The 25,212-nt window shown below is 36.8% G+C and overlaps 5 protein-coding genes and 1 long non-coding RNA gene across 7 annotated transcripts; 2 read left to right on the plus strand and 4 right to left on the minus strand.

The window, feature by feature from the left end:
• LOC108888537 (uncharacterized) lies at nt 1–14,935 on the plus strand. The gene is made up of 4 exons (XR_001961840.2): nt 1–74; nt 2,476–2,569; nt 12,649–12,820; nt 14,534–14,935. It is a non-coding gene; the product is annotated as an uncharacterized LOC108888537 (long non-coding RNA).
• Nucleotides 1,003–3,832, minus strand: LOC108888531 (troponin I, slow skeletal muscle). Its single transcript, XM_018684551.2, has 5 exons — nt 3,724–3,832; nt 3,427–3,558; nt 2,756–2,845; nt 2,453–2,626; nt 1,003–1,757 (listed from the first exon to the last, which is right to left on the minus strand). Exons 2-5 carry the CDS (start codon nt 3,535–3,537, stop codon nt 1,671–1,673), a joined length of 462 nt encoding a protein of 153 aa, XP_018540067.2. The 5' UTR covers nt 3,538–3,558; nt 3,724–3,832; the 3' UTR covers nt 1,003–1,670.
• LOC108888533 (troponin I, slow skeletal muscle) lies at nt 5,405–8,392 on the minus strand. Its single transcript, XM_018684552.2, has 5 exons — nt 8,293–8,392; nt 7,939–8,070; nt 7,741–7,830; nt 6,177–6,350; nt 5,405–6,077 (listed from the first exon to the last, which is right to left on the minus strand). Exons 2-5 carry the CDS (start codon nt 8,041–8,043, stop codon nt 5,988–5,990), a joined length of 459 nt encoding a protein of 152 aa, XP_018540068.2. The 5' UTR covers nt 8,044–8,070; nt 8,293–8,392; the 3' UTR covers nt 5,405–5,987.
• tnni4b.2 (troponin I4b, tandem duplicate 2) lies at nt 12,154–14,634 on the minus strand. Its single transcript, XM_051073240.1, has 7 exons — nt 14,517–14,634; nt 13,977–14,008; nt 13,728–13,769; nt 13,490–13,621; nt 12,966–13,055; nt 12,626–12,799; nt 12,154–12,445 (listed from the first exon to the last, which is right to left on the minus strand). The coding sequence occupies exons 4-7, from the start codon at nt 13,592–13,594 to the stop codon at nt 12,359–12,361; spliced, it is 456 nt and encodes a 151-aa protein (XP_050929197.1). The 5' UTR covers nt 13,595–13,621; nt 13,728–13,769; nt 13,977–14,008; nt 14,517–14,634; the 3' UTR covers nt 12,154–12,358.
• LOC108888535 (troponin I, slow skeletal muscle) lies at nt 14,863–16,306 on the minus strand. The gene is made up of 5 exons (XM_018684554.2): nt 16,149–16,306; nt 15,909–16,040; nt 15,742–15,831; nt 15,479–15,646; nt 14,863–15,390 (listed from the first exon to the last, which is right to left on the minus strand). The coding sequence occupies exons 2-5, from the start codon at nt 16,011–16,013 to the stop codon at nt 15,304–15,306; spliced, it is 450 nt and encodes a 149-aa protein (XP_018540070.2). The 5' UTR covers nt 16,014–16,040; nt 16,149–16,306; the 3' UTR covers nt 14,863–15,303.
• LOC108888530 (interleukin-17 receptor A) lies at nt 15,565–25,181 on the plus strand. 2 transcript variants are annotated; one of them, XM_018684549.2, is made up of 12 exons: nt 15,565–15,701; nt 19,819–19,882; nt 20,010–20,031; nt 20,848–20,985; nt 21,174–21,292; nt 21,381–21,504; nt 22,151–22,198; nt 22,293–22,450; nt 22,611–22,685; nt 22,789–22,858; nt 23,190–23,285; nt 23,371–25,181. In XM_018684549.2, exons 4-12 carry the CDS (start codon nt 20,868–20,870, stop codon nt 24,291–24,293), a joined length of 1,731 nt encoding a protein of 576 aa, XP_018540065.1. In that variant the 5' UTR covers nt 15,565–15,701; nt 19,819–19,882; nt 20,010–20,031; nt 20,848–20,867; the 3' UTR covers nt 24,294–25,181. The 2 variants fall into 2 exon arrangements, with proteins under 2 accessions (XP_018540065.1, XP_018540063.1); XM_018684547.2 differs by lacking the exon at nt 15,565–15,701 and having other exon boundaries at nt 17,962–19,882.
• The last annotated feature ends 31 nt before the right edge of the window (nt 25,182–25,212 follow it).

Consider the following 25,212-nt stretch of genomic DNA (forward strand, 5'->3'; position numbering starts at 1 on the left):
AATAGTAACGGCCGTGGAGCGAGGAGGAGGGAGAAGAAGGGGTGGTAACCGTTGTCAGCTATGGAGGCAGAGAGGTACACACAACAGACTAATCGCTGATGTTTTGTAGTATTAGCTTGATAGTTTTCAGTGTTGAGAGCATTTATGGTGGTTGTAAGAAGAGGACAGCAGTTTAAGACAACTTTGCTTACAGGCAAGGCGTGAAAGCTACGGTTTATGTAACTTCTGTACTCGTGTAAAACGATGCAGGTGTGTGGGAAAACCGAACAGTATGGTAGTGTAAAGATGACGAAAATCAAAACTATTGTTTTAAGTTATAAAGTTTCAAGCCTTTAACCTCGTGTTTTTGGGTAAACTACTGTTTTAAAATGCTGGTAATCCAATGTTAGTTGTATGGGTTAGCTTAGAACTGTGCAGATCTGTATGAAGAAGCCAACATATTTAATTTGATAAATTTGCCAGTTAAAAGGACGTATAATTCCATTGAGATTAGAGCTGCAATTGGCAATCAATTAATCCATTAGTGTAACAACGGGAAATAACTGACCACTATTTTGATAATCCGTTTTTTGAGTCATCTTTTAAAGACTATATGTCAAAATCATCTGGTCTCAGCTTCTACAATGTGAATATTTTCACTTTTTCAGTCTTCTGTGACAGTAAACTACATATGTTTGGGTTTTGGACTGTTTGTCAGACAAAACTACCTTAGAAAATGTCACCTTTGACTTTGGGAGATTGGGATGGACATTTTATTGACCTATCAACCATAATTGGAAAAATAATGTATCTGCTAGTCACAGCTGGACTTGAAATGTGATGTAAGCCTAAACCTGACCAAAAATAAATATTCGATATCCAGACAAGCAAGTAGGCAAATTTATAACCATATAGTGTATCATCAGACAATAATGTGATGAATCCAAGTACATAGAAATACTTAAACAGTGCTGCAAGCAACAGCTTTCAAGTTTAAAGCACAGAAGACCATTCCTCTCTGAGCAATGTCAGTTACATTTTATTATTTGCTGGACAAGTCACAACACTGCTTCCTCTCATCATAATATGATAATTGTAATGTCACATTCATTTTCAGAGATGCGCACCCTGATGCGACTCCATGAACAGTAGACTGCCAAAATTATCTGTCCCTGGAATGTGTATTCATTCTCTTTCTCAGTCCAACCATCAAATTGTCCTTGTGGAAAACTAACGCAAATGTTCTTCATCTTTTATGATGCTTGAGGATGCTTTTGTAGGCAACAAAGCATAAAGATTCATATTTGTCTGCACATACACCCATCTGCATTTCCTCTGATTATTGCCTATTTTTTTACAGATATGGACAGCCAATAGTGGTGCAGTGTTCATGAATTCATATGCTATAAACTACAAAAGCAGTACAAATCCATTAAATCAAATACATTAAATACATATGTTTTTCATAATAGTTTGTATCACGTCATTATGTAAAAAACAGTATGTATTCCTCAAGAAGATGTTCACTATTGCCATTTTCACAAACCGCTGAAACATGAATTTGCCAGAGCCTTCTTGTTAAACTGGTCTTCATTTTCACTGTCATTATAAATTGAACAATAGTCACATGATTCACTGGTTCCACCTGTTGTTGTGCATTAAACATCTTCACAAAGATATTCACTTCAAATCTACTGCCCAGCGTCAAACAGCTTCTTTCTGCCCTCCATGCCAGACATGGCATCCACGTTCTTACGCCAGTCGGTCACCTCCTCTTTCTGTGGGGTGAAAGTATAAAAAAGTTTTCAAAGTCACCATAAGTAGGCATACAATGCTGGGGAAGATAAGGATACATGTTAAAATTAAAAGAAAATTGAAATTTTTGTTAGTGAAAATCGCCTCAGACATTGTATAACTGTTTTCTTACTTCCTTTGTGTTTTTAGAATAACTGAAATCCTTCTCAAGTTCAAGTGTACTTTCTGGTTCCTTTAAAAGGATTTCAGTAGCTCAGGTTTCACATCAGGTTTCCATTTGAGGCATCTACTGAATCTACCCAACAACGTTTGTTATATATACATTCAAGAAATGTATATCTTTCGCTATAGTAGTTGTGTTAATACTATAGATACAGGCTGCAACTGGGTCCTCAGTGTCATCTATTTGATTTTATCCAGAGTGATGAAGATGTAGTCTTTCAAAGCTGTATTGATACTCCCAAAAAAGCAGCATTAATACTAAGTGGATGATGTGAATAGACTGTGAGGTGACACCACATTATATTTTGCAATAAACTGAGGTTACAGCCAATGTTCCCTCTAAGCTGCGCACACAGCAAAACTATGTAGCGCATAAAATTACTGTGTGCGACAGTGTGCACGTTTGACGTTGCTCACAGTGGTCCAAGGAATTCTCAGGGAGTTTGTGTTTTTTAAAATTAGGGAGAACATTGGTTACAGCCACCTAACCCCTTACCTTCTCCTCCTCCTTCTTTACAGTCTTGAGGTTGGCCTTGAAGTCCACAGACTCTTTGACCTTCGAGCCCAGCAGAGCTCCCAGCATGGCGTCAGCAGACACCCTCACCCTCCTCAGGTTTGGTCTCTTCATCTTGCCCTTCAGTTCAAAGATCTTCTGAGACAGGTCCTGTATCTTTTTCCCCACACAAATGACAAGCCTACACTCAACATAACCTTAAAATTTTCACATATAGAGTATGCATTATTTAAACTTATGTGAAAAGGGATATAGCTAAAACGGTTATTCACAAAGATGACTTACTTCCCTTTCATTTTTTGACACTTTAGCAGCAATGTCATACCGCTCTTCATCAACCACATCGATTTTCTGGTGTAGTTCTTTGCAAAGATTCTGTGGACAGAAACCTTTAGTGCATTAGATTTGTTTTGTTTGAAGGTAATTTGTCTGGATAACTTCATGGAAATACTGACACAGCAAGGAACAATGCACAGCAACGGTACAACATGTGTATGGGCATATGTTTATGAAATATACCATAAATAGGAATCTCTGTAAATACATGCAGCATTTTTTTGTATAATTACAGATTAACCCATGGCCTTGCTGCATAGTTTCTTTGGAAATATTTTCTAATAGTCCCAATTAAAACTGTTGACTTTGAGGTCTATGGATTAGTCTGACTAATTTTTCCTGGCAAGAGATATTGCTGTTGAGGTTTTCAAATTGTATTTTTCAGTGCTATGAACTCCATAAACAAAATTTGATTCACCTCAGTTGTATTTGGGTGGCGACAGATGTCTCAGTAGAGACATCTCAAAACCTTTAATTGCTCGCAGCTAGATACCATTCAGGGTAGGTGGGAAAACTGATTAGGGTGAAGTGATCCAAAGTGTTTAGGCAGTTATATGATTTAAAGTTGGCTTTCTTCAAGAGTCACAACCAAAAGAAATGTTCTTAAATGATAAATGTACCTGTAGATCCTGCAGAGACAGGCCTGACAGTTGGAGGCCTGGGACTCTCTCAGCGAGGATTCTCTCTCGTTCATCTTTTCTGACTTGTTTTTCATTCTCCAGCATAGTCATGGCCTTCTTTAGCAGTTTGGTCTGGTGCACAGCACATGCACATACACATACACATACACATACAGAAATTACACCCCAGTCAAACCTGACAATGTATGGATTATAGTACATAAACAATGTAAATTCTTAGACAAGATTTTTACAGCATTACTTTCTAGGATTAGCACACAGAAACACCTGAATTACCTTTAAGAACAGTCTGCGAGATGCAGAGATTTTTGGCTTTTGTTTCTGGAAAAGAAGGCAGTGTTCATTTCATTCAGATTTTTGGCAAAGAATTTCAAATACAGTAGAGGACACAAGACATTTCCGAGTGTTAATAAGACTTTTGCTGTATGTATATTTTAAGTGTTAAATTAACTGACAGAGGCAGGCAAGTATAAACACTAGCAAACGAACTCCATGACAGATATTTCTTTTAGTTCGAGTACTACTAACTCATTAGTTTGTGAAAGTTTCTCATTATAATGACTCATGGGATCTTTTTTTGTTTTTTATCACATTTGCTGAAATTAGCTTCTATAGTTTAATACAACAGCAGAAGTAGAAACAGCAGAAGTGATGATGATGCATGTTATCCATGTTCTGATTCTACATACATGAAAGCTGATAACTAATTTGGATTTGAAATTTAATTTGGATTTATTTCATGGGATACATAATTTCATTTGGTCAGTCAGTTGCATGAGTAGTCAACACATATTTCCAGATTTAAATGACCAAATACCTAGCTTTTAAAATGGTAGAAAATTCAATAAATCAATCAAACAGATAACTCACCGGTGGCCTGTCCATTTAGGATTGAGGTGTCCATAATTCACAGAGACAGAGAAAAAGTAGATTTTGTTTTATAGTTTTGTCATTTCACAAACCACATGTGTGTTACGGTGTGATGAAAGTTCATGAGACATTGGTACTTACGCTTCAGACATGGTTGCAGTTCTGTGTGTCTCTTCTTGTTAAATCTATCAGTGGAAAAATATAGGAAGAAGACATTTTAACAGAAGAATACACACATATCCATTTACTTTGCATTTACTTTGGCTGTAGATCCATAGCAGGGTATGACATTGTGTAAAGGTCAAACTTATGACTAAAGAAATACTCTCTAAAACAAAGCCAAAAATATTTCAAATTGCCTGACAAGTAAAAAATCAAATATTATACACAAAGACGAAATGGAGCAGGATTCTGTTTAGTACATTTTCTATCACTTTTAATTTAGCAAGAAAAAAAATCTTTTCAGATAATTACACTAAAATGACACAAGCAAAGGGAATATGTTGCAGTAAAAAGTAAAACACATAAATCAAATTCACACTTTATTTTTAATTTCTATCAGAAGATGGCAGCTGATCTCCAACCTTTGCAAGGGAAAAAAAAGCCTCCCCTCCCTCAATAACTTATAAGATATCTTAAAGAAAAACAAGCTATCTTTCATGTATTAATGAAAAGCCTACATTTAGTTTTTTAAAATCATTTAATGCTCTGTAATATTTTGAAATAAGAATCCTTACCTTATACAGCAGGTGACAGATACTTACAGGCTTCTTTTTCTGAGATGAGAAGGACAGAAAGATGGTAGATATATAGATTCCAGTGCTCATGTGAGTGGCTCACTAAAATAGACCCTCTGTCCTCACCATTCTTGCTGCGTCTCCCACAGCCCATATGTACGAGGTGTGAAAGTTCTTGTTGGGACCCTCCACCTGTGATGTTTTCTTAGTGCCTCCGTCTCCTCACCAAGGAGGAGAGGGTTAAGACTGAAGGAGCTTTAGTCCAGTATTATGTATATGAAATAAAATTTCAAAAAAGTTGATACAGTATATAACCCAAAGTAGATTACACAGTGGAGAAAAACAACGGCAAGATTGTTCAGACTTTATTGAGAGAACATTTCTTCAAACTCCCACAGCAGTGACTTAATAACAAAGAGTGCAATTATACTATTTAATTTTAATAAGTAGCAGTATATGTTTAATTGCCAAAGGTAATTGGATGTGTGACAAACTTTGATGGCAGTTTATCACAACAGACAACGCACTATTAGCTGTTAATAGTGAGGGACAAACAATATTTCTGCACAGTCAACTACAATATAATGTGTCTGAGGGGACTGCGATGGTTTGAAAGACTTATACTGCCATCTCAAGGTTGCAGTGGAGAAATACTGCAAACAATCACTACGTCATTAGTACACAACAGTTAATACTGAAGTCATCAGAATACAACACTGTGTCTGTAATACCATATATAATTAATTTTTTCCTGTTCTATAAAACAACTTAATGCCTACAATCCCTTTTAAAATATTCAAAGTCTGTTGCTCTTCTAAAACAATCCTGGTTTATCCTACCTGCAATTCATGAATCAAAATCAGATCAGACTGTAGGTTATGTTAAGAATTGATCATAAAAAGAAAGATGCTTCAAACAAAAATAATTGTGTCTTTAGTTTCCAGAGGCGTCAAACAGCTTCTTCCTGCCCTCCATACCAGACATGGCTTCCACGTTCTTACGCCAGTCAGTCACCTCCTCCTTCTGTAGGAAACACAGCATCATGAACCAACAGCCAAGATAAAATAGATGATTTGACCAATAATAACCATTATACCTAGAGACTTTAAAAGCCAGGCTTACCTTTTCCTCTTCCTTCTTGACTGTTTTGAGGTTGGCCTTGAAGTCGAAGGACTCTTTGTGTTTGGAGCCCAGCAGGACGCTCAGCATGGCCTCAGCTGAGATCTTCACTCTCCTCAGGGTCGGTTTCTTGAACTTACTTTGAATCTCAGTGATCTTCAGGTTCATGTTTTCAATCTGAGCAGGGGGGATTGTGGAATACAGAGGATTGTGCTCTTGTTGTTCTACCACTCTGAATCAAGTAGACTGTATCACACTCACTGCCATTTATTTATTCAAATGAACACAGTGTTGAAGGAAGCACCTGAGATTCTTACATTTTTCCTCACTAATTCACTTATTCATTTCCATATATGGATTTGGAAACATATGGGTTTTTTTTTTAAATTAACTCAAGATCCTTTTTTTTTCTTAGCGTTTTCTGGATTCTTCTTCAGTAAATGGAGTTTACCCAGATGAAACAAGATATGGTTAAAAGCTCTGGGCGAAGCTGTAAGTGGACACCTAGTTGAGATTTTTTTCCTGTCAAACTAATCCTAAACTAAATTGTTTAGATGTTGTTGTGGATAACTATATAGAGTATACTGAGTTCTGAAGTTTTAGGAGGGAGCAACCATACACATTTGCTCAACTAATCAAATTCCTTTAAAGTTAGCAGTTCTTTAAGGCTGACTCAAACACTACAAAATGAGAGAAACTCTGGACACTACTACTTTACAAAACAAATATCTATCTATCTATCTATCTATCTATCTATCTATCTACATATATATATATATATATATATATATATATATATAAGATTTGAACAATCATTGGAGAGAAATAAAATGTTGGGGGAAAAGAGTTTTGATTGCTACTTTTACAAATATTTATTTCTCTGTGGTTAGGAAGTAATATGTGAACTCAGTGATTGCTCAACAGCATATTTGATATATAGCCAACCCTGCCTCAATGTATTATTGGTCTTACCCTAATACAGAATATAACTGCCTGGGGTTTTGTGTTTCATTATATCAGTGTGATAATTCATTGTCTCTCTAAACAAATTAACAGTCTATGATTTACTGCCCTGTTATATCTTAAGCCAGTCAAATAATGTGACTCTGGACTCATTTATAAAATGCTGTTGGATTACAATGGAGCAGGTTTTGTGCTCGCAGCCAAATCACACATTTCCAGTGTCCTCCCAGTCTCACTGTTGATGTTGTGAAATTCAGCTGTGAGCTGTGTTCAAGTCAGTCAAGTCAAATTTATTATATAGCGCAATTCACAACAGAAGTTATCTCGAGACGCTGTTGAGTTCTAAAAATATCTGGGGGCACTGTTTGGTGCCACAAAAAAAGCTAGAGAATGTTTGATGAAGAACAAGAAGAAGAAGAAGAGGTTTTGTGTATAAGACTCTGCTCTATCCTGTTATTGTCACTGCTGCCACTTGGAGGCAGTGTTTGCTCATTTTTAGCTCTTTTCGGTGGTACCCTTGTCTTCACGGTAAAGACACTGGATGCACTTTAAAACATTTCCACATTCATCTTTTTAACTTGCCATTCATTCTTGATCAGCTCACCTCCTTGTCATTTTTGGAAACCTTGAGGCCAATATCATAGCGCTCCTCATCAACAACATCAATCTTGTGGTGCAAATCTCTGCATAGATCCTGTAAGAAAAAAAAGAAGACATGTCTAGTGGTGTGAGAATATGACATGAACTCAGATATACTCAATTACTGTGGTAAATGAGAGAAAACTCTTTTATAATGAAATACCAGGAGCTCTTGCAAAGACAGACCAGACAGATTTACTGGAGGAACTCTTTCTGCCAGAGCAGCCTCTCTCTCCTTCTTCTTCTGCTCTGCCTCCTCCTGCAGCATCTGAGCAGCAACTGCCAACAGCCTAATCTTGAAAGAAAAATCAAGAACTGTTTGTATAAAGCAATTAACACACTTCATAACCACTCAGTCTCATACTGCAAGACTCTGTACACACCACTTTATGCTGTATGCTGACTAATGACTTTGTTGCACAACTTAAGTTTAGAGTATACATAGTTACGCACTCTGACATCTAATTTGTCATAATAAATATGTTTAAAGAAACATCTCAAATAGAATAAAGCTTACCTTCAACCCCAGCTTTCGAGAGGAAGATATCTTTGATTTTTTCTATAATTTATATAAAGAACAATTAATATCTTCCATCTATACTGTATATTAGATATATTAGATTTTAAAAAAGGGGTGTAATTATAGATACTCACAGGTCTGTTGGAGCATTGACAAGAGGGAGAAATACATATAAGCATAGTTACATAATGAATCAACACATAGTCAAGTCACACTCAACACATAATTTTACAGTAAAACACTGGAAACCAAGCCAAAAGTGATAATACTCACCCATCAGCCATGATTGTCTTAAATTCCCAAGCTGAAACAGGGAAAATAAGTGCAGTTGCATAATTTACGTTGTCAGCTTTTTCTGAACCAAGAGAGAAAATCAAATGCTCTTTGCATTTTATTGCAAATTGAGTAAATTCCCTTCACGTTTTACACCTGTTCAACTGAGCTGTACACTGAAGATTGATGAGCTTTCTGACTTTCCTGGTCAAAGTATTTCACCCACTCCAAACATTCATTGACCCCCCCCCACCCCCACCCCCACTGTCTCACTTGTGCAACACAGAGGAGCTATGCTATTTTTTTTTTTAGATGTGCTAAACAAGTATTTTTGTGGTAATTCACATTTAGTTTACTTCATTATGATCATCATTTTCACATTACATGTAACCTAAAAAAGATGTCAACAGAGAACAACAGAGAAAAATTGTATGGCTCATTCTTGTAGAATTCACATGAAAATTTCAAAGACAAATAATTAATTACAATAACAAATTACATTTTGTTGTGTTTTTTTACACACATTACAAGCATGCATTATCTCAAGATAAATCTAAATACTAACTAGAATGATATGCAGTAGAGCAGATACTTCTGCCAAGGCCAATTCATGCTGCACATGTCATATTATGTCCTACACTGAAGAAAAGGTTGAAAAGTGCCCTGTCTTGCAATTCCTGAATCTGCCCCTTTAACTAAATCTGCACTGAAATTTAATGGGTTCTTCCTTGGCTCACGGCCCATCCCTCCACCAAGTTTGGTGCAAATCAGTTCAGTATTCTTGGTCTAATTCTACTGACAAATAAACAAACAAACCAACAGACACAGGTGAATACATAAAACTTCTCGGCACAGGTAAAAATACAAAAAATACTAAAAGCCAAATTAACAGAAAACACTTATATAAACACTTATATATATATATATATATATATATAAGTTTCAAAGTGCTGAGTCAGTGCATGTGTGCAACATAACTGACGAGAGTCTCTGCATAGGTGACAAAAAAGGTGAATGGCCAGATAATCCACAGGCATGTAAGATGACAATGTTCAACATGCTGTTAATGTTAATCACAAGATGCTACAATAAGTCAGAGATTTCACAGATTCTATGATAATAGTTTGTAGTTTTTACCATGCAAGAAAATACTTCTTATTCACAGACTTTAGCTTAAAACATCTTAATGCCCACTAAGTTAAATCTGCACTAATCAAAAAGTATCAGCAACAGCAACAGACAGTCTTACCTCAAAACTGAAGGAAAGTGTGTGTGTAAGGGGGGCAGCATCAACTTTCTGAGGAGACGATGGAGAAAAATCAATCAGATTTATAGTGTCTGTGCCAAATGTGAATGGCTCACTAAAATAGACTCCTGCCTATGCTACTGCTTCTGTCTGTCCACCAACAGTGACATTTACTGTTGCACATAGCATCACAGCAATATTCAGACCGGAAAGATGGCAATAAAACTTCATTTATGGGCTTAAACCTTTGGGTATCTTGTATGGGTTCAACAACACCTGTTGGTGGAAGTAACAGTGAGCATTTAAAGAGGTGACCACACTCATGCTGGGTCAGTGTTGCACATTCACATTTGACCATTTGGAGTTCAGGCCAAGTTTCACGGTGTCAAACAGAAGAAAGATATCAAACTGGAGTATCTGTATCCCCTTGTTCTGCACCTTTATTTATAGAACAAACAGCATAGCCCAAGTGTGAATCTGGACCATCTCAAGATGTCCATCTATAGACAGCTAGAAAGGTGCTGCCAACTCACACTGAAGAGGTTTTTAATACCCATTCTATATCTGTGCTTCTCATGGCCACAACTAACTGTGTGTAAAATGTTTGCAATTGTAAAAATGCTTTCCATTAAATTTAAAAATGACAGTGATATAGTAATTGTTGCACCACAGACATCAGATCTTCGCAAAACACTTAAAAGTAGTAAAATGATCAGTGCATAACCTCAGTCCACCTCACTTTGATGACAGACTGCTGTAGTTTGATAACACATTAAAGGACCTCCTTGGAGGTAGGAGCTAAGCCAAAGGTTAGTCTGGTTTTATTTAGGAGAGTAGAGGAACAAGGACAGGTGCTGGTCAGGGCTTGATGATTTGTAAACTGAGCCAGCCAATCTGCGTCATTGTTGTCAGTCAAATGTTCAGCCACTCAAAGGGTTGTGACTCATGCCCTCATGAAGAGTCGGTAGACAGCGAACAATTAAACAAGAATAGTGAGAAACACATCTTAATCAAATACTATGAGATGACTCTTGATTTTGCTTTTAATCTCTAATATAGATAAAGCTCCAAGAACACTATTTCCTATAATGCCACCAGTAGGATCTTTTCATTAAACCCTCCCTGCCTGGTAGACCAGCCTAGAACCCATAAAAATTTTGTCTACATTGAACAATTTCTCACTTCACGGTTTACATTCACTTCCAATGCAGGGAGTAATCATAGACAGTATGGGGGTAATATGCCCTATATGTAACAAGGTGGAAACTAAGGGTGTGTAAGTCAGGGCTGTAAGTGGACATGAAGAGACATGCAGTTAACACAGACAGACAGTCTTTTTTTTATTACCACATCTACAAGCTTTCCATAGTGTTTTAATTGGGTAACCTCAGCCATAATTTATTCACAATGACAGTTAAACATTAACTATGCCATAGATGCCATACACAGAAAGTAGAGTGAGCATTTTAAAAATGGTGGCACTGAACAATGCCACATCTGCAGGCTTTCTGTCAAAAATTTGTCATCAAGCCCAAGTCAAGCATACACCCGATACACTTGATATTCATCTGATGCCTAGTTAACTGATTTATATGTTAAATCAGTGGACTTCCCCTTTAACATGCTTTGTCCATCATCACCCTGATGTGTAATTTGCCACATAAGATTTACTGTTAATAGTTAGTAATACAGAAAAGTCTTTGCGCTAGTTTAGTTATTTGCAAATACATTTGTGCCAGGACTGAAGGAGCAGCAGTAGAACCTTGGTTCATCCAAGGTTAGAAATTTGATGCCTCACTAGACCCATGGCTTCTAGTAAATGGCATCCTTTTCTGACATACTGGATGGAGTTTATTATTATAGTTAATTCCGTCAATCACCTATTTGGTCTAAAATGTATCAAATATGCCCAATGTGACCTCTTCAAATTTGTTTGCTTGTTTTCTCTGACTCACAGTTCCAAACCCCAAAATATTAAGTAGCTAATTTTAATTTACGAAATTTAGCAACAACTGTCAAAATTGTTGTTGTCAAATTTCTTTTCTGTCTCTAATTATGTCTTAATTGTTATGTTCAGTAGTAGTAGTGTTGATAGGCCTCGTTTTACTGAGGAGTTTATTGCAGCCCTGAACCTGCGACCTCTCTTATTTTTGGACGTTCACAGTTCTTAACGTGAATGCTATGTCTGCTTTGATTTACAAAGATGATATAACAACTTTGTTTTCAGCTGCTGCTGTTGACGACTGCCAAGTCCGGGAACTGTTATTACTGTCTGGTTTATTGTGTGATCCCAGTCTTGGGTGATGATAAGGTGGATATTTAAAAAGAAAAAAGCAGCATTAGTTTTCTGTGTTAGTCAGAAGTGTTTATTATTATGACATAAAACAATCAAAGTGCTTATACCATAAAAACACAACAGAGTGCCACTCATCTATATGCAAAATATAAACAATTCCCTTCCTTTTAATCAGCATATTTTTGCATATTGCAAAGGTCAAGTCTGTAAAACATTGTTTTGTGTTTAAAATGATGATAAATACACATCTACTGTCCAGCATCAAACAGCTTCTTCCTGCCCTCCATACCAGACATGGCCTCCACGTTCTTACGCCAGTCAGTCACCTCCTCTTTCTGTTCATAAGAAGAAAATAACTCTTAGTGATACAGTATTTTCATGAGCATTTCATGTGCAATACCACAGCATTGTGCAAACCTAATTTGAGCCTGGAACCAAGGAAACAACCCTGCCTGATACAATCTTGAAAACTAATTGAAATCAAATCAATCCACTGTCATAGTTGCCACGCTTACCTTCTCCTCCTCTTTCTTCACAGTCTTGAGGTTGGCCTTGAAGTCCACAGACTCTTTAACCTTAGAGCCCAGCAGAGCTCCCAGCATGGCATCAGCTGAGATCTTCACCCTCTTGAGAGCAGGTCGCTTCATCTTACCCTTCAGCTCAAAGATTTTCAGAGACAGATTTTCAATCTGCAGGACATAATTATAAATGTAAGTGAAAAGTATGCAGCTGAACGCACAGAACGAACTCCACACTCACAATGAAAATCAATTCAAAAATGTATTAAAAACACACTGAGTAAGGCTATTAACCCGTCTATAAAACAAATACAAATGAATGGGAATGAATATGTACCTCCTTGTTATTTTTGGCCACTTTGGCTTCAATGTCATACCGCTCTTCATCTACCACATCAATCTTATGGTGCAGTTCCCTACACAGAGTCTGTAGACCAAAAGAGAATCATATCAGATTTATTGAACAAAGTCATGAGAACCCTGCAGCCCTCTGGCTTACTGTACATCTCAAACTCAAAGGTTGTATAAGGTTTTTTCTGTGTGGTGATGCAACATTTATGAAACATCACACCAGTGTTTTCTATTACTACTGTGTTAATTTTTACACTCATTATTAGTAGATACTTGCTATGTCTTTGATATGCAAATGAATTATTTGTTAAACTAGTACCAGTTATTAATGACTTGAAGGTTGCTCTAAGGCTGCCTAAAATATAAAATGTAGACGTCAAGGCACCTGTCCTCTAATGCACCTTCTGCATCTGAACATACTGTATGCATCAGAGAAAGGTTAACGTGTGGAGCATTTGAACCATGTTGTTTCATTGTAGTATGACGACCAATGTAGTGACCTGAACATACCTGAAGGTCCTGCATGGACAAACCAGACAGCTGAAGTGGAGGGACTCTCTCACTCAAAGTAGTTTCTCTCTCCAGCTTCTTATCCTCCTTCTCTTTCTCCAACATCACAGAGGCAGTTTTCAGAAGTTTGGTCTGAATTAGTAGGAACACAAGTGAGAATTCATGTCTTTCTTACACAATTTAATGAACGGTGACGGTCACATGGATTATGTTGTAATAAAAGCAAATTAGACGATACCTTGAGAGCCAGTCTGCGAGATGCAGAGATCTTTGATTTTTTCTGCAGAAAAGGCACCAGACAAAAACTTTATGAAGCAACATTTTCTAAAGAAAGATTCTCCAGATATATAGTAATAAGAATAACTTACTGGTCTGCAGTGGATATTGAGAAATGGAAAAAAAGGAAATATTTGTAGAAGAGTTAGTAATGGCATGATAAAGCTTTAAACTTTGCAAGTGCTGATTTTCATAACAGAAAATATATAACTTACGCCTCAGACATGATTAGATGCCTTTTGTCTGTGAATAAATGAAAGATTTCACACTAAGGTCAGAAAAATGCATTCTTCAGATATAGTAATAGTTGCAGTAATGGCAATACAATCATAGTATTTTTCAAACACAAGTACAAGACATATTGTAGCTTGTATAAATGAACCAATATAAAATTATTTTGTGATTCTTTCACCAATATTTTTGTTTCTACTACTGCACAAACTTCTTGACTAAGCCAAGTTAGAGTCATCCAGACCTTCACATACTAGAATACCAACATTAAGCCTTTAAATTAGCAACACACTGCATCCACAGTCACTGCCAATTTTTTGAATGATATTTTGTTCTTAATCCCTGTAGGTCTTGATCCATTTTCAGATCAGTAACAGTAAATTTGCATGTTTTTGTTTTTCCATTAACTCTGCATGTCATGTCCTAATAAGGCTCCTGTTATTCATTAAATGATTCCAGATTAATGCAACAGCTGAAACTGCCTAATTGCCTTATATAACCTTAAGAATCATCAACATACCTGTTTTATCTCTGCAGAAAACCTGTGGAGGTGAGCAGTCTCTGTCTTTCAATGACAAGAAGAAAACTCAAGTCAACTTTAATGACTCCTATTGCCTTCTGTGAGTGGCCAACTAAAATAGCCTCCTCTGTCCTGTCAGCTAGTATACTGTATATCACTCACTTCTACATGGCATCCCCCAGCACCAGGTTTACCACTACAGCTCAACCCAAAGATTACAGAATGCCTTGATTCTAGTTATTAACATCTGTTTTGTCTGTGAATTTATTACCTTTATTGCTATTAAAACATGTAAAGCAGGAATGAAAATTAAATCTGAGCAAACCAAAGAAACCATACAAGCAAGTGATGTTGGTTGTTTAATTAGCATCACATGTATTACAGATAGTGGGACAGTGCCATCTTCTGTTTAATGTAAATAGTGCACTTTACAAGACCAACTTCTCACTTATACAACTTATCAGCCTTTTCTTTACTACATTTTCAGTATGCAAAGGGTACTATATACTATACAATTTATATAATTACATTAATTGCATACAGTGTTAATCTCTACATACAAGTTTACATTAAATCAAAATCAAAGCTATTTTAATACAGTGTAGTCTAAATAGTGCATTTATTAAGTGTTTTACAACTGAAATCATTCTTTACAAAAACAGTTTTGTTTCATCGTGGCTGGAAACCTTCTTGTATTTGGACAGTGATTCTGAAATAAAGATGATCAAAGGGATTTAATTAAAAAAAAAAAAAAAGATGTGTTGCTAACAAAACCCTGTTTAATATTTTATTGTCCAGCATCAAACAGCTTCTTCCTGCCCTCCATTCCAGACATGGCCTCCACGTTCTTACGCCAGTCAGTCACTTCTTCCCTCTGTAAAATAACAATCCAGTAGATAGTAAATTATTGTTTACATAGTTCATAATGCACTTCAGACGATCGTATCTGCCAACAATTTTACCTTTTCTTCTTCTTTCTTCACTGTCTTAAGGTTGGCCTTGAAATCAGCCTTCATGAGTTTGGAGGTGTCGGTGTGTGACATCATGTCGTCTGCCGTTTTCTTCACCCTCTTCAAGTTTGGTCGCTTTACACCTTTCAGCTCAATGATCTTGTGATTCAGTGCCTCGATCTGTGCAGCAAACATCACAGTTACACATGAACCAATAATCATCCAGCTACAACAGGTCAGTGAATGTATCAAATTTTATTTGTGACTTACTGTACCTCTTTCTCATTTTTGGCTACCTTGACCTCCATATCATAACGTGCTTCATCTACAACATCAATCTTACGATGTAGTTCTCTACAAAGATCCTGCAAAAAAAAGCAAGAACTGTCAGAAATATGTAAAATGATAATAATCAAATCAGCATAACTGGTTAAATCAGTACCTGCAGTTCCTGGACTGACAGACCTGACAGCTTCAGTGGAGGGAAGGACTCGTTCACAACTCTTTCTTTCTCTTGTTTCTTTGCTTCACTTTCAGCCACCAGCATAGAAGCTGCCTTCTTCAGCAGTTTTGACTGTAGCATAGCAAGGCTTTAATTAGTGAAACCTTGATAAAACAGTTTTCAATCATGTAGCATTCTGTTAAATACTGCTCACATATAGCCTGTATCTACAAGATGTACCTTCAAAAGCAGCCGACGTGTTGCTGAATACTTTGGCTTTCTCTGTCACAAGATAAGTACACTTTATGCATCAAGCACAGCTATCAATGTAGGTTTTAAATGTTGTTTTAAGCATGAAAAGCATGAAAGTACACTGATGATTATTTAATAAGTGTGAAAGAAACAATTTGACTCACCGGTCTTCATCATCATGTGACATGAAAAGCAGACAAAAAATATTTTGTTTTATTATTATTAAGGAATCTGCAGGAATCAGGGGAAAAGCTTCCAAATCAGGTCATAATGCACAGATACAAATGAGGGAAGCCATCAAATGAAGTTAGATTTGACAGTTTCCTCCTTTTTTCAGAGTATTTTCTATTATTTAAAATACAAATATTGTACAGAACTGTGGTTATTTTAAGAAGCTAATACTCACCCCTCAGACATGGTTGCAGCTTATTGGTACCTTTGGAGCAGAAACAACACATAGTGTATCACACGGTTTTATACAATCTACATTTTATATAAATTATTTTCTATTATTTATCAGTATTCATCACAGTTTCACTTGTATTTTCTACATTTAATATGTGAATCAAACTAGTTAAGTGTTTAATAGATTTATTTAAACTAAATTTCCTCAGGGGGCTTTCACATTTCTGTATACTTCCAAGACCAGATAATCCTTCCTATTGTTATAAAGGCTCACTCAGAGTCTGTTGCACAGCTATATTGGGACACATTTCCCCTGTGCTTTGGCATGTCCTAGCAGCTGCTATGGTTTTGATGATGCCACAGAGATGCAGAAAGGTTTGGCAGCCAAGAGAGGAAAAACACCAAACCTGTGGGGACTGCAAGAGTAATGTAAAAAAAAAGAAAAAAAAAACAGGGAAATCTTGACCCTCCAGGTTTCATATTATTGCTGACTTTCTATTTAACAAGGTTGTTAATCATATTCATCTGGCATCCACTCATTAAGTTCCAGTTTAGATGGCTAAAATGAAAATGACTCATTTATTATATCTGTCATTATACATCCTCCCCTGACTCTTTCTTTGACCTTCTCTTTGTAGCATTGGCTTTACAAGATCATTTCATAATTTTAATGAGTTTAACTGTGGCATTTCACAGTAATGAACAGATGGAGGTGTCAGAGCAGACCAAATACATGTATGCTTCTGACACAACACAGTAATATATCCAATTTAAATTAAGCCAGCCTGACAGGGTGCGAAAGTCAAGGTAAACAAGCAAAGCAGCAGACGATTTTAGGAAGCCTGCAGCCTTGCCCTCCATCCAGGAGGTTGGCAGTTTATACGAGCAAGCCATCATCACTTATCACACCAACTTTTCAAACCACAACCATGGGTCAAGCGTGCTGTTACCAGCCACCAATACTTTGGCGGGCAGCTTAAGCCTCAGGTTACATTTCCTCCCTTACGGGATCAAGCGATCATCAAGAAGCTTGAGGTGTTGTAGAAGTCAAAGCTGGAGAGCCACGTTCGAAAAGTTCCTTTAAGACCTTGTCAAAAGTAGCGACATAGCAGGGATTCCCTCACATAAATACCAGTCACAGTATCTGTGTCAGGTGCACGCTGATATGCAGTCTTCACTACTCCCTACAATAAAGCTGGACTGCATTTGACCCAGACAAACATATGGCTGTAGAGACTGGTACTCAGATACCTGCGCTGCTGTCACAGCAGGAGAAAAGGTCTCTTAATCTTGCAATGTCAGTATAAAGAGCCCTCTTTAATGTCTATAATTAAATCTGATTGACTTTTACTCTCTTGTGATACATAGCAGGTTGATTATTGTATCAAACTTACCTTGAATATGAGAGGAAATCGGAGAGGGCAGCAACAGTGGTGAGTCAGGAAAACAAAAAGCACTTTATGGTTCATTAGTGAAAGATTTATGCAATCAAAGTCTCATGTGAATGGCTCGCTAAAATAGACCCCCTGTCCACCTGACAATTGCCACATCACAATGCACAATCCCTTTTTGATTTGCCCTCAACCCGTGACCCACTTACTTCATGAATCACATGAAGTGGCACTACACAAGGGCACAACTCACACGTCCCTCACAGATATCAGGTCCCCTGAGTATGTTTGCTTTTTTGTGTCATGGGGTCTAACTGGCAGAAGCTAACATCAAAGTCAATTTTAAAAAAGATTGCAGTTTATTAAGATAAATTTGAAGTTTAAAGTCCTTTAAAAAAATAGTAATTTTATCGTCTATGTCTGGGAGTCTACAGCCACAACTTATCAAGCGAGACTGTACTTTGGTTGTTGAAATATTTTAGCCACAAAAAAGAGGATGCAGCATAAATATTAGAAAAATCATTATAGAACAGACAGATACATGCACACGCAGCCAGTAGCTGGACTCTTCATAGGAGGAGTCACAATTAATGACAAATATAAAGAAAAATGTGACAAATATTCTTATATCTGATTATTGTAGCCACATCATACTGTATTATAATGTTTCATTAACGATTCATGAGTTGTTTATATACTTTCAAATGCTAAATTAGGTATTGAATTAAGTTTTGACCATACAGTCTATGGTATTGAAATAAATCTAGTTGGCAAAATTCTGAGCACAGCTCTTCACCAACTGATGAAAGTTGTTCTGAGTATTGCCGTGACACCACTCTTACACAGAGGAGAGATCAAATACAACCTCTACATTCTATTCTGGTCAGATTTTAGTGGCACATGACTGTCCTTCCCTCCGTCTGTCTGCCTGTCTGTCTTTGTGTTATGTAAACTGATACAGCTGAGCTCAATGTCCAGTAGGAGACACAGTAACACTGAGACAAAGCGACAGGAATTAACACACAGCCACAGCTGCATTTTTGTCCTATAGAATATAATCCCTGGTAACAAAACAATGAATAGCTGAAGGTTTAGCTGTCAAAATCCCAGGCTGTCTATTGATCCCTGAACTCAGATGTTGTTTTATCTGTATATATAGGTGATGTTGCTTGAGGTCAGTCTGGATGTTGGTTTAGGAGGTGTCCTCCCAGCCTACAGAGGTTTGAGATGTTGATTTTACAATTGCAACATCTCTGTTTCAAATCTGTCTGAGGGCCTACATGTCTCTCCTTATTTCCTGTCAAATTTCTTCAGTTTGTCTAATAGAGTCAAAAATATCCAAATGCCAAAAATAATTATAAATAATGATAATAATGATAAAAAATTAAATGAATAGTGATTAAACAGAATATTTATTACTTGCAAATGTGGTCACTGCTGCCACCTAGTGACTCTTTGATGTTCTGACCTATTGGTTTGTAGTTGGCATCAATCTACGCTTTGCATACACACTGCAACATGAATAAAATTACTTTTATTTGTCACAGACTTTTAAGGTAAATTCTACGTTAAGAAAGAAATATTTGCAGCCCTGCAGTGCTCTCAGTGACAATCCACATTTGATAAGGACATCCTTCCTGTGTGTTCAGATGTCAGCTCCTGATAATGATACTAATCACACAGATCACACTGAGCCTTCTCAGTGTTTGTTCAAACTCTTGAACCATTTTTCAAATACAGTTGATTATTATTACTTTGTGTCATTTACTCTGTTCTTTTTTTTAAGCTTCTACCCCTGTATTGTGGCGCTACACCAACAACACGAGAATGACCCATGTTCCTTTTCTCTGTTTATGTTTGAGTGCTGGACTCACACTGTCCTCTTCTCTTTGGATTCTGAACAAACGTCTGGACTGCAGTCAGCCGGTGAGGATTCAATCTGTTGTTCAAAATAAGTATATACAAGCAATCTTACAAACAGCTAATTGAAATGGATTTTTAGTCTAAGCTTCATGAAGTAACAGTGTTTTGACTTATGTTGTATTTTATCCAGGGTCTTGACCACTGCAAGATCAGTGAGTATCTTATTCACCAAATCATTATAATGAAGTTCAAACACTTTCTGTACATATGGAGAAGAGTTCAACCAAGTAGCAGAATGCAAATAGTCTGTTTTTGCATTTGACTGTTTTTTCCCCAACATTTCAGAAATTCTGTGTTATTCTTAGTAAGATGGAATAATGTCAACAGTGAAATATAATTTTAATCTGACATTTATATGATTCATCTGCCCACACATGAGTAGTGAGTACCAGAAGTACCAGAAGTAGCAATACCACAGAGGTGGTGATAAAAGTAAAAGTGAAAGTCTTGCATTCAAAATCTTACTGGAGTAAAAGTATAAAGCATTAGTATTTATTTGAAGAACCGAAAGTATTCGTTATACAGTTCATTAAAAATAATATATATTGTTATATTGTAATTATTTAATGCTAAATGTGTACATCACCGGCTGATAAGGGTGGGACTAATTTTAAATACTTGATATACTGCTTAGTACAGTAATTTGTGAATTTTCCCCCAGGAATCAATCAGATCTTATCAATCTATGATAACACATCATAATTTATTTGATTATATTTTGTATTGTTAATTGGAATATGTAAGTTAATTAATAATCAAAGTTATCAGATAAATGCAGTGGAATAAAAAGCACAATATGAAGTATATAAGTATGAAGTAGCATTGGGAATATTCAAGCACATGAACATGAAAACTTAGTAAATGTATTGAATATTTGTGTGCTGCTTTCCACCATTGCACATAAGTCCACATGAGTGAGATGGATTTGAAACATAGTAACATATACAGTAACATTTCCTAAATGCTAGATAACTGTTCAGACAAACCCATGGCTATACAACGTGCTCCCAGTGACCCAGACTGGGGTCCTGTGCATGTGGGTGTCGGGATGGACAAACATGAGGCTGTCCCTGTTATGAATGTGACATGGAACCTAAAGTCAGATGGTAAGTAAAGCTAAAATCTGCAATTCTGTGACCAAAAAAGTCATATAATGCATTTTAAAAACTGTAACTCATTTTTAAAATGCATCAAATGAAAGGTGTAAAGCAGCCAACCTTTCATCATAAGTGAAGAGAAAATAAGACATGAGAGGTATTGGTCACAGAGAATAAACACTCTCCTCTATTCACAGCAGGTGTGTTTAGTCTTCGTGGATCAGAAATAAATATTCTGGATCAAAGTACAAATCAAACTATGTGTGTGCAGTTTTCTTACAAGATCTACAAACAGCTGAATCCAAACAGTAACAGGGTAAGACAGAAACATATTTAACTTTTGCTATACAGCAGCAGTACCTGCCAGTATACACATTGACACCAACATTTTTTTTCTCTGTTAGTGGACATTTTCCTTGGATGGAGTTGTGGTAGAGCCTGAGCATACGTATGTGGTGTCACTTGTTAATTTGCCAGAACCTAAAACCAGAGAAAACAAGATCAGAGCGAAAATTGTTACTGTCCCAGGTGAGTTTCCACTGCATCTACATCACTAAAATGTGCATGAGAAAGCAAGTAGAAATTAGTTATTTTCAAAATGTATGATCAGAATATGTTGACAATAGTATGGTAATGCAGTTAGATTTTGTCTGATATGACTTATGGTGTAATATAGGTAGTTTATTGTATGGCATAATAAGCTGTAGCTTCTGCCTACAGCTCTTTGGTCTGAGGAAAATGTTCTGTGTTGTGTAATTTTATATGTTAGTTCAATTAATTAATAATTAATGTATCCATTAATTATTTTGGAAATGACTTAACTTTTAGTTGATTCACCAGTTATAAAAAGTTTTTTAAAATTCATGTGATGAATGTGTATGAAGAAATTGATTTGTTGTTGCAGCTCTAGTTTTCAGTTTCACTTTAACATGTTCAGTTTTTGTTGTTTAAGCACAGGGAAACATACTGAATCTGTGTTCTTACTGTATCTGATATGACTAAATTGTGTGCTTATAGTAGAGGTTTTTTAGGTATCATTACCTCAGTTTAATGAGTACTTTGATACTCTTTGTAAATCCAATACTAAACAATCTTTAAAACATTCTACTCAGGTTGTTAATTGTCTTTATTAGACTTTATTTTTATTTATTATTAGTCTTATTGTCTTTAACAGGATGTAACAACAGCATAATCCAAACAGCCCGAATATGTCTTGAAAATGGTAAATTTTACACTCTTTACACAAATTTTAATGGGGTACCCAAATGAATCCTGGACCAGCTAGACATTGTACTCTACCTGTTTTATTATTGCAGGAAGTCTGTGGAGGCCTCACGTGATCGCTGATATGTCTGTTGATAAGGGACATAAAAAGTTGATCATTGTTGTGGGTTTTGAGGCAGCACAGTATTCAGAGAGGTACCAAGTCTCCATCCAGAGCCAGGCTCTCCATGATTCAAAAAATGTTTCAAAGGTAAATATACTGAATATGTCACTTATTTTACCAGTGATGACAAGAATAGTTGTGTTGGGAGATTTGGTGTGTACAACCATCATATGATTTATTGCTTGTTTATCACATTTCATCAAACATTAAGCAAAAAATGCACTTTGTCATTCCATCAAACAAACAGGAAAACAGAACATTGCTGAATGTGACGTTTGAGTTTGGTTTGTCGCAACTCTCACAATGTAAAATGTTGTTAACGGTGAGTTGAGTTTAATTTAATATCCCATCCCTGCCAGTCAACGATGTGATCTCACCTGTAGAGATGTAACATGAGACACTGATCTTACTCTGTTGTTTCAAAGATTCAGCCATTTTTTACACGATGTAGAAATGACTGTTGGCGCCCCATGAAAGTAATTGATTACTGCCCTTGTAAGTACAGTTTTTAACATGTATTCTATACTGTATGGTAGCTTCTCAGTGACTATATGGCACAGAATATAAATCAGTGGTTCCCAGCACTGTTCACTTGTGACCCCTTATTGCAAAATACCAAAAATTGATGCAAATTTATTCAGCAGAAAATAACTTTTTTCTTCTTTCCTGTCCTATTAATTGTCTCACAAGCCCCTGACATTTATTTTGTGACCTAGTCGAGGGGCCCCAATCCACAGGTTGGGAATCACTGGCCTAATGAGATTTTAATTCACTGTTTGTATTTGTAGAGATATTAAGTTAATCATATGTGTGTTTGTTTTTTTAGATTATCCACCACGGACGTTAATTATAAAGGCAGTTGTGGGGCTGCTTGTCATTGATGTTTGTCTTTTTTATTTACTGTGGAGAGCATTTCATAAAGGTTTGCCTTCTTATAAATGAACTGTATTAAATAGAAAACACAACGTGAATAGAGAAATAATCAGTTGACTCCCTTTCTCTCTCAGATTCTGTGAGCACACCCTCATCTATTGCCAAAGACCAACCAGAGGGTTTTCAAGTGCAAGAGAGGAAACGAGTCCTCATCATCTACTCCCTCGACCACCCGTTATACAAAAACATTGTTCTCAAGCTTTGTGGCTTCCTGGCGACCAAGTGTGGTACTGAAGTGGTCCTGGATCTGCTGGACTCTGCCAGACTGGGAGTGTTGGGAGGCATTCAGTGGCTGGACTTGCACAGAGAGCAAATAGAAAGCTCTTCAAATAAGATACTAATCCTGTGCTCACCAGGAGTACAAGCTAAATGGAGAGCCATGTGCGGCGACAGACCGGTTTTTCTTAGAGAAGATGTCCGCTCACCTGTAGGCGACATGCTCACTCCAGCTCTCAGCCTCATGGTACCCCATTTTATCCGATCTCCGTCTTTTGAAAAATACATAGTGGCTTATTTTGATGATGTTTGTTCAGAAGAGGATGTTCCTTCACCTTTCAACATTACAGTTCGATACAAGCTGATGAAACAGTTTGAGGAGCTCTTTTTCAGAATCCTGGACGCAGAAAAACATGAACCAGGCAGAGTGAATCACATCGAGGGGCTTTCAGAGGATGAGTATCATCAGTGCCCCTCAGGTAGAGCCCTGCAGGATGCTATTGATGCTTTCCATGCATACCAGCTGGAGCATCCACAGTGGTTTGAAAATGAGCTACTGGAGAGCTCAGAGTTGGAAGTTGAGGAGACCTTAGCTGAAATCTGTGACAATGTGACCTCACAAAACCTCATCATACATTACGTAAATGAATCCACCCAAGTCAAGACACAAGCAAGTGATTTCACTGCGGACAAAACAGGATCCTACACGGCTGAACAGCTCCAAATGTGCCCCTCAGTTGAATCCAGCCATCTTATTGTTGAGGACGTGCAGACACTTTGATTAGATTGCCCTATGGCTTGAGATGCTCATGAAGAAGATACATCACCAGTTACAGTTACCAGTTACGAGGACTGTCCATCAGTCATGCAGTTTGATGACTATGTCCTAATCTGATTCAGAGGCCAAACTCCTTGACATCATCATAAGAGCAACTGAAATCTACTCAAACAAATTCTTAGTTGATCTCTCAGTGGATACTAGTAGATAATAAACCAGGCATAAAATAAAAACAAGGACTTGTAGGAACTTGTCTGAACATTTATCACTTCTTTGCAACTTTTATAAAGAATGTCTATGTGGATCTTTTGTGCACAAACATAATGTTAACAGTATAGTGCACCATATTGTATATTTGCTTGTCTTCATATCTCTTCTGCAGTATTTTCACAAGTTGCATTAATGTTGAATATCACTCGCTTTCACCAGGAGACAATAGCAAACTAGTTTAGACCACAAAGATCTGTGGTTGATGCTTGTGGGCTGTGTAAACAGCGTTCAGGTCAAAGTTCAGACTTCTGGGCAAAGTTTCTAGCATTTTTGTTGCAGTGGAGAAGGTAAGCACTAAACTCTGTTTGTGGAGACAATGTTTTTTTTATAATGACCCAATTGAATGTAATGTGTAGTGAACCTTTTAATTTGTGAAAGCATGGATGTTTCTGATGAAGAAGTTAATGTTTCCACCACAGATATGTGGTGTGCTTCCTACAGCACAGAGCCTGTTTATCCAGAAATAAGTTAATGTTGATGACCTCACTGTAGATTGCAGTTTTTCAGATGGTTTTAAATGTAATATGGGTGTGTATTTACTGATGTGTCTCTAATCCTTTCAGTGTCACTGATGAGAGATTAAAAACTTAAACTGTTAAACTAACAATATTGGCACAAAAATAGTTGTACACTGTTAACTATTTTTTATGTT

Source organism: Lates calcarifer, linkage group LG10 (assembly GCF_001640805.2).
Source record: "Lates calcarifer isolate ASB-BC8 linkage group LG10, TLL_Latcal_v3, whole genome shotgun sequence".
Lineage (NCBI taxonomy): Eukaryota > Metazoa > Chordata > Actinopteri > Centropomidae > Lates > Lates calcarifer.

Excerpts from the sequence above, each read along its gene's own strand:
- tnni4b.2 (XM_051073240.1), bottom strand. The coding sequence starts at position 13,594 with ATGTTGGAGAAAGAGAAGGAGGATAAGAAGCTGGAGAGAGAAACTACT. Across the intron at positions 13,056-13,489 it reads TGTCCATGCAGGACCTTCAG|ACTCTGTGTAGGGAACTGCA; the intron begins GTATGTTCAGGT and ends TTTGGTCTACAG. Across the intron at positions 12,446-12,625 it reads TGAAGAAAGAGGAGGAGAAG|AAAGAGGAGGTGACTGACTG; the intron begins GTAAGCGTGGCA and ends TCTTATGAACAG.
- LOC108888533 (XM_018684552.2), bottom strand. The coding sequence starts at position 8,043 with ATGCTGCAGGAGGAGGCAGAGCAGAAGAAGAAGGAGAGAGAGGCTGCT. Across the intron at positions 7,831-7,938 it reads TGTCTTTGCAAGAGCTCCTG|GATCTATGCAGAGATTTGCA; the intron begins GTATTTCATTAT and ends TTTTTCTTACAG. Across the intron at positions 6,351-7,740 it reads TTTCCAAAAATGACAAGGAG|ATTGAAAACATGAACCTGAA; the intron begins GTGAGCTGATCA and ends CCCCCTGCTCAG.
- LOC108888531 (XM_018684551.2), bottom strand. The coding sequence starts at position 3,537 with ATGACTATGCTGGAGAATGAAAAACAAGTCAGAAAAGATGAACGAGAG. Across the intron at positions 2,627-2,755 it reads TGTCAAAAAATGAAAGGGAA|ATACAGGACCTGTCTCAGAA; the intron begins GTAAGTCATCTT and ends GTGGGGAAAAAG. Across the intron at positions 1,758-2,452 it reads TAAAGAAGGAGGAGGAGAAG|AAAGAGGAGGTGACCGACTG; the intron begins GTAAGGGGTTAG and ends TTCACCCCACAG.
- LOC108888530 (XM_018684547.2), top strand. The coding sequence starts at position 19,784 with ATGACCCATGTTCCTTTTCTCTGTTTATGTTTGAGTGCTGGACTCACA. Across the intron at positions 22,451-22,610 it reads ATTCAAAAAATGTTTCAAAG|GAAAACAGAACATTGCTGAA; the intron begins GTAAATATACTG and ends TCAAACAAACAG. Across the intron at positions 22,859-23,189 it reads AGTAATTGATTACTGCCCTT|ATTATCCACCACGGACGTTA; the intron begins GTAAGTACAGTT and ends TTGTTTTTTTAG.
- LOC108888535 (XM_018684554.2), bottom strand. The coding sequence starts at position 16,013 with ATGCTGGTGGCTGAAAGTGAAGCAAAGAAACAAGAGAAAGAAAGAGTT. Across the intron at positions 15,647-15,741 it reads TAGCCAAAAATGAGAAAGAG|ATCGAGGCACTGAATCACAA; the intron begins GTACAGTAAGTC and ends TTTGCTGCACAG. Across the intron at positions 15,391-15,478 it reads TGAAGAAAGAAGAAGAAAAG|AGGGAAGAAGTGACTGACTG; the intron begins GTAAAATTGTTG and ends GTTATTTTACAG.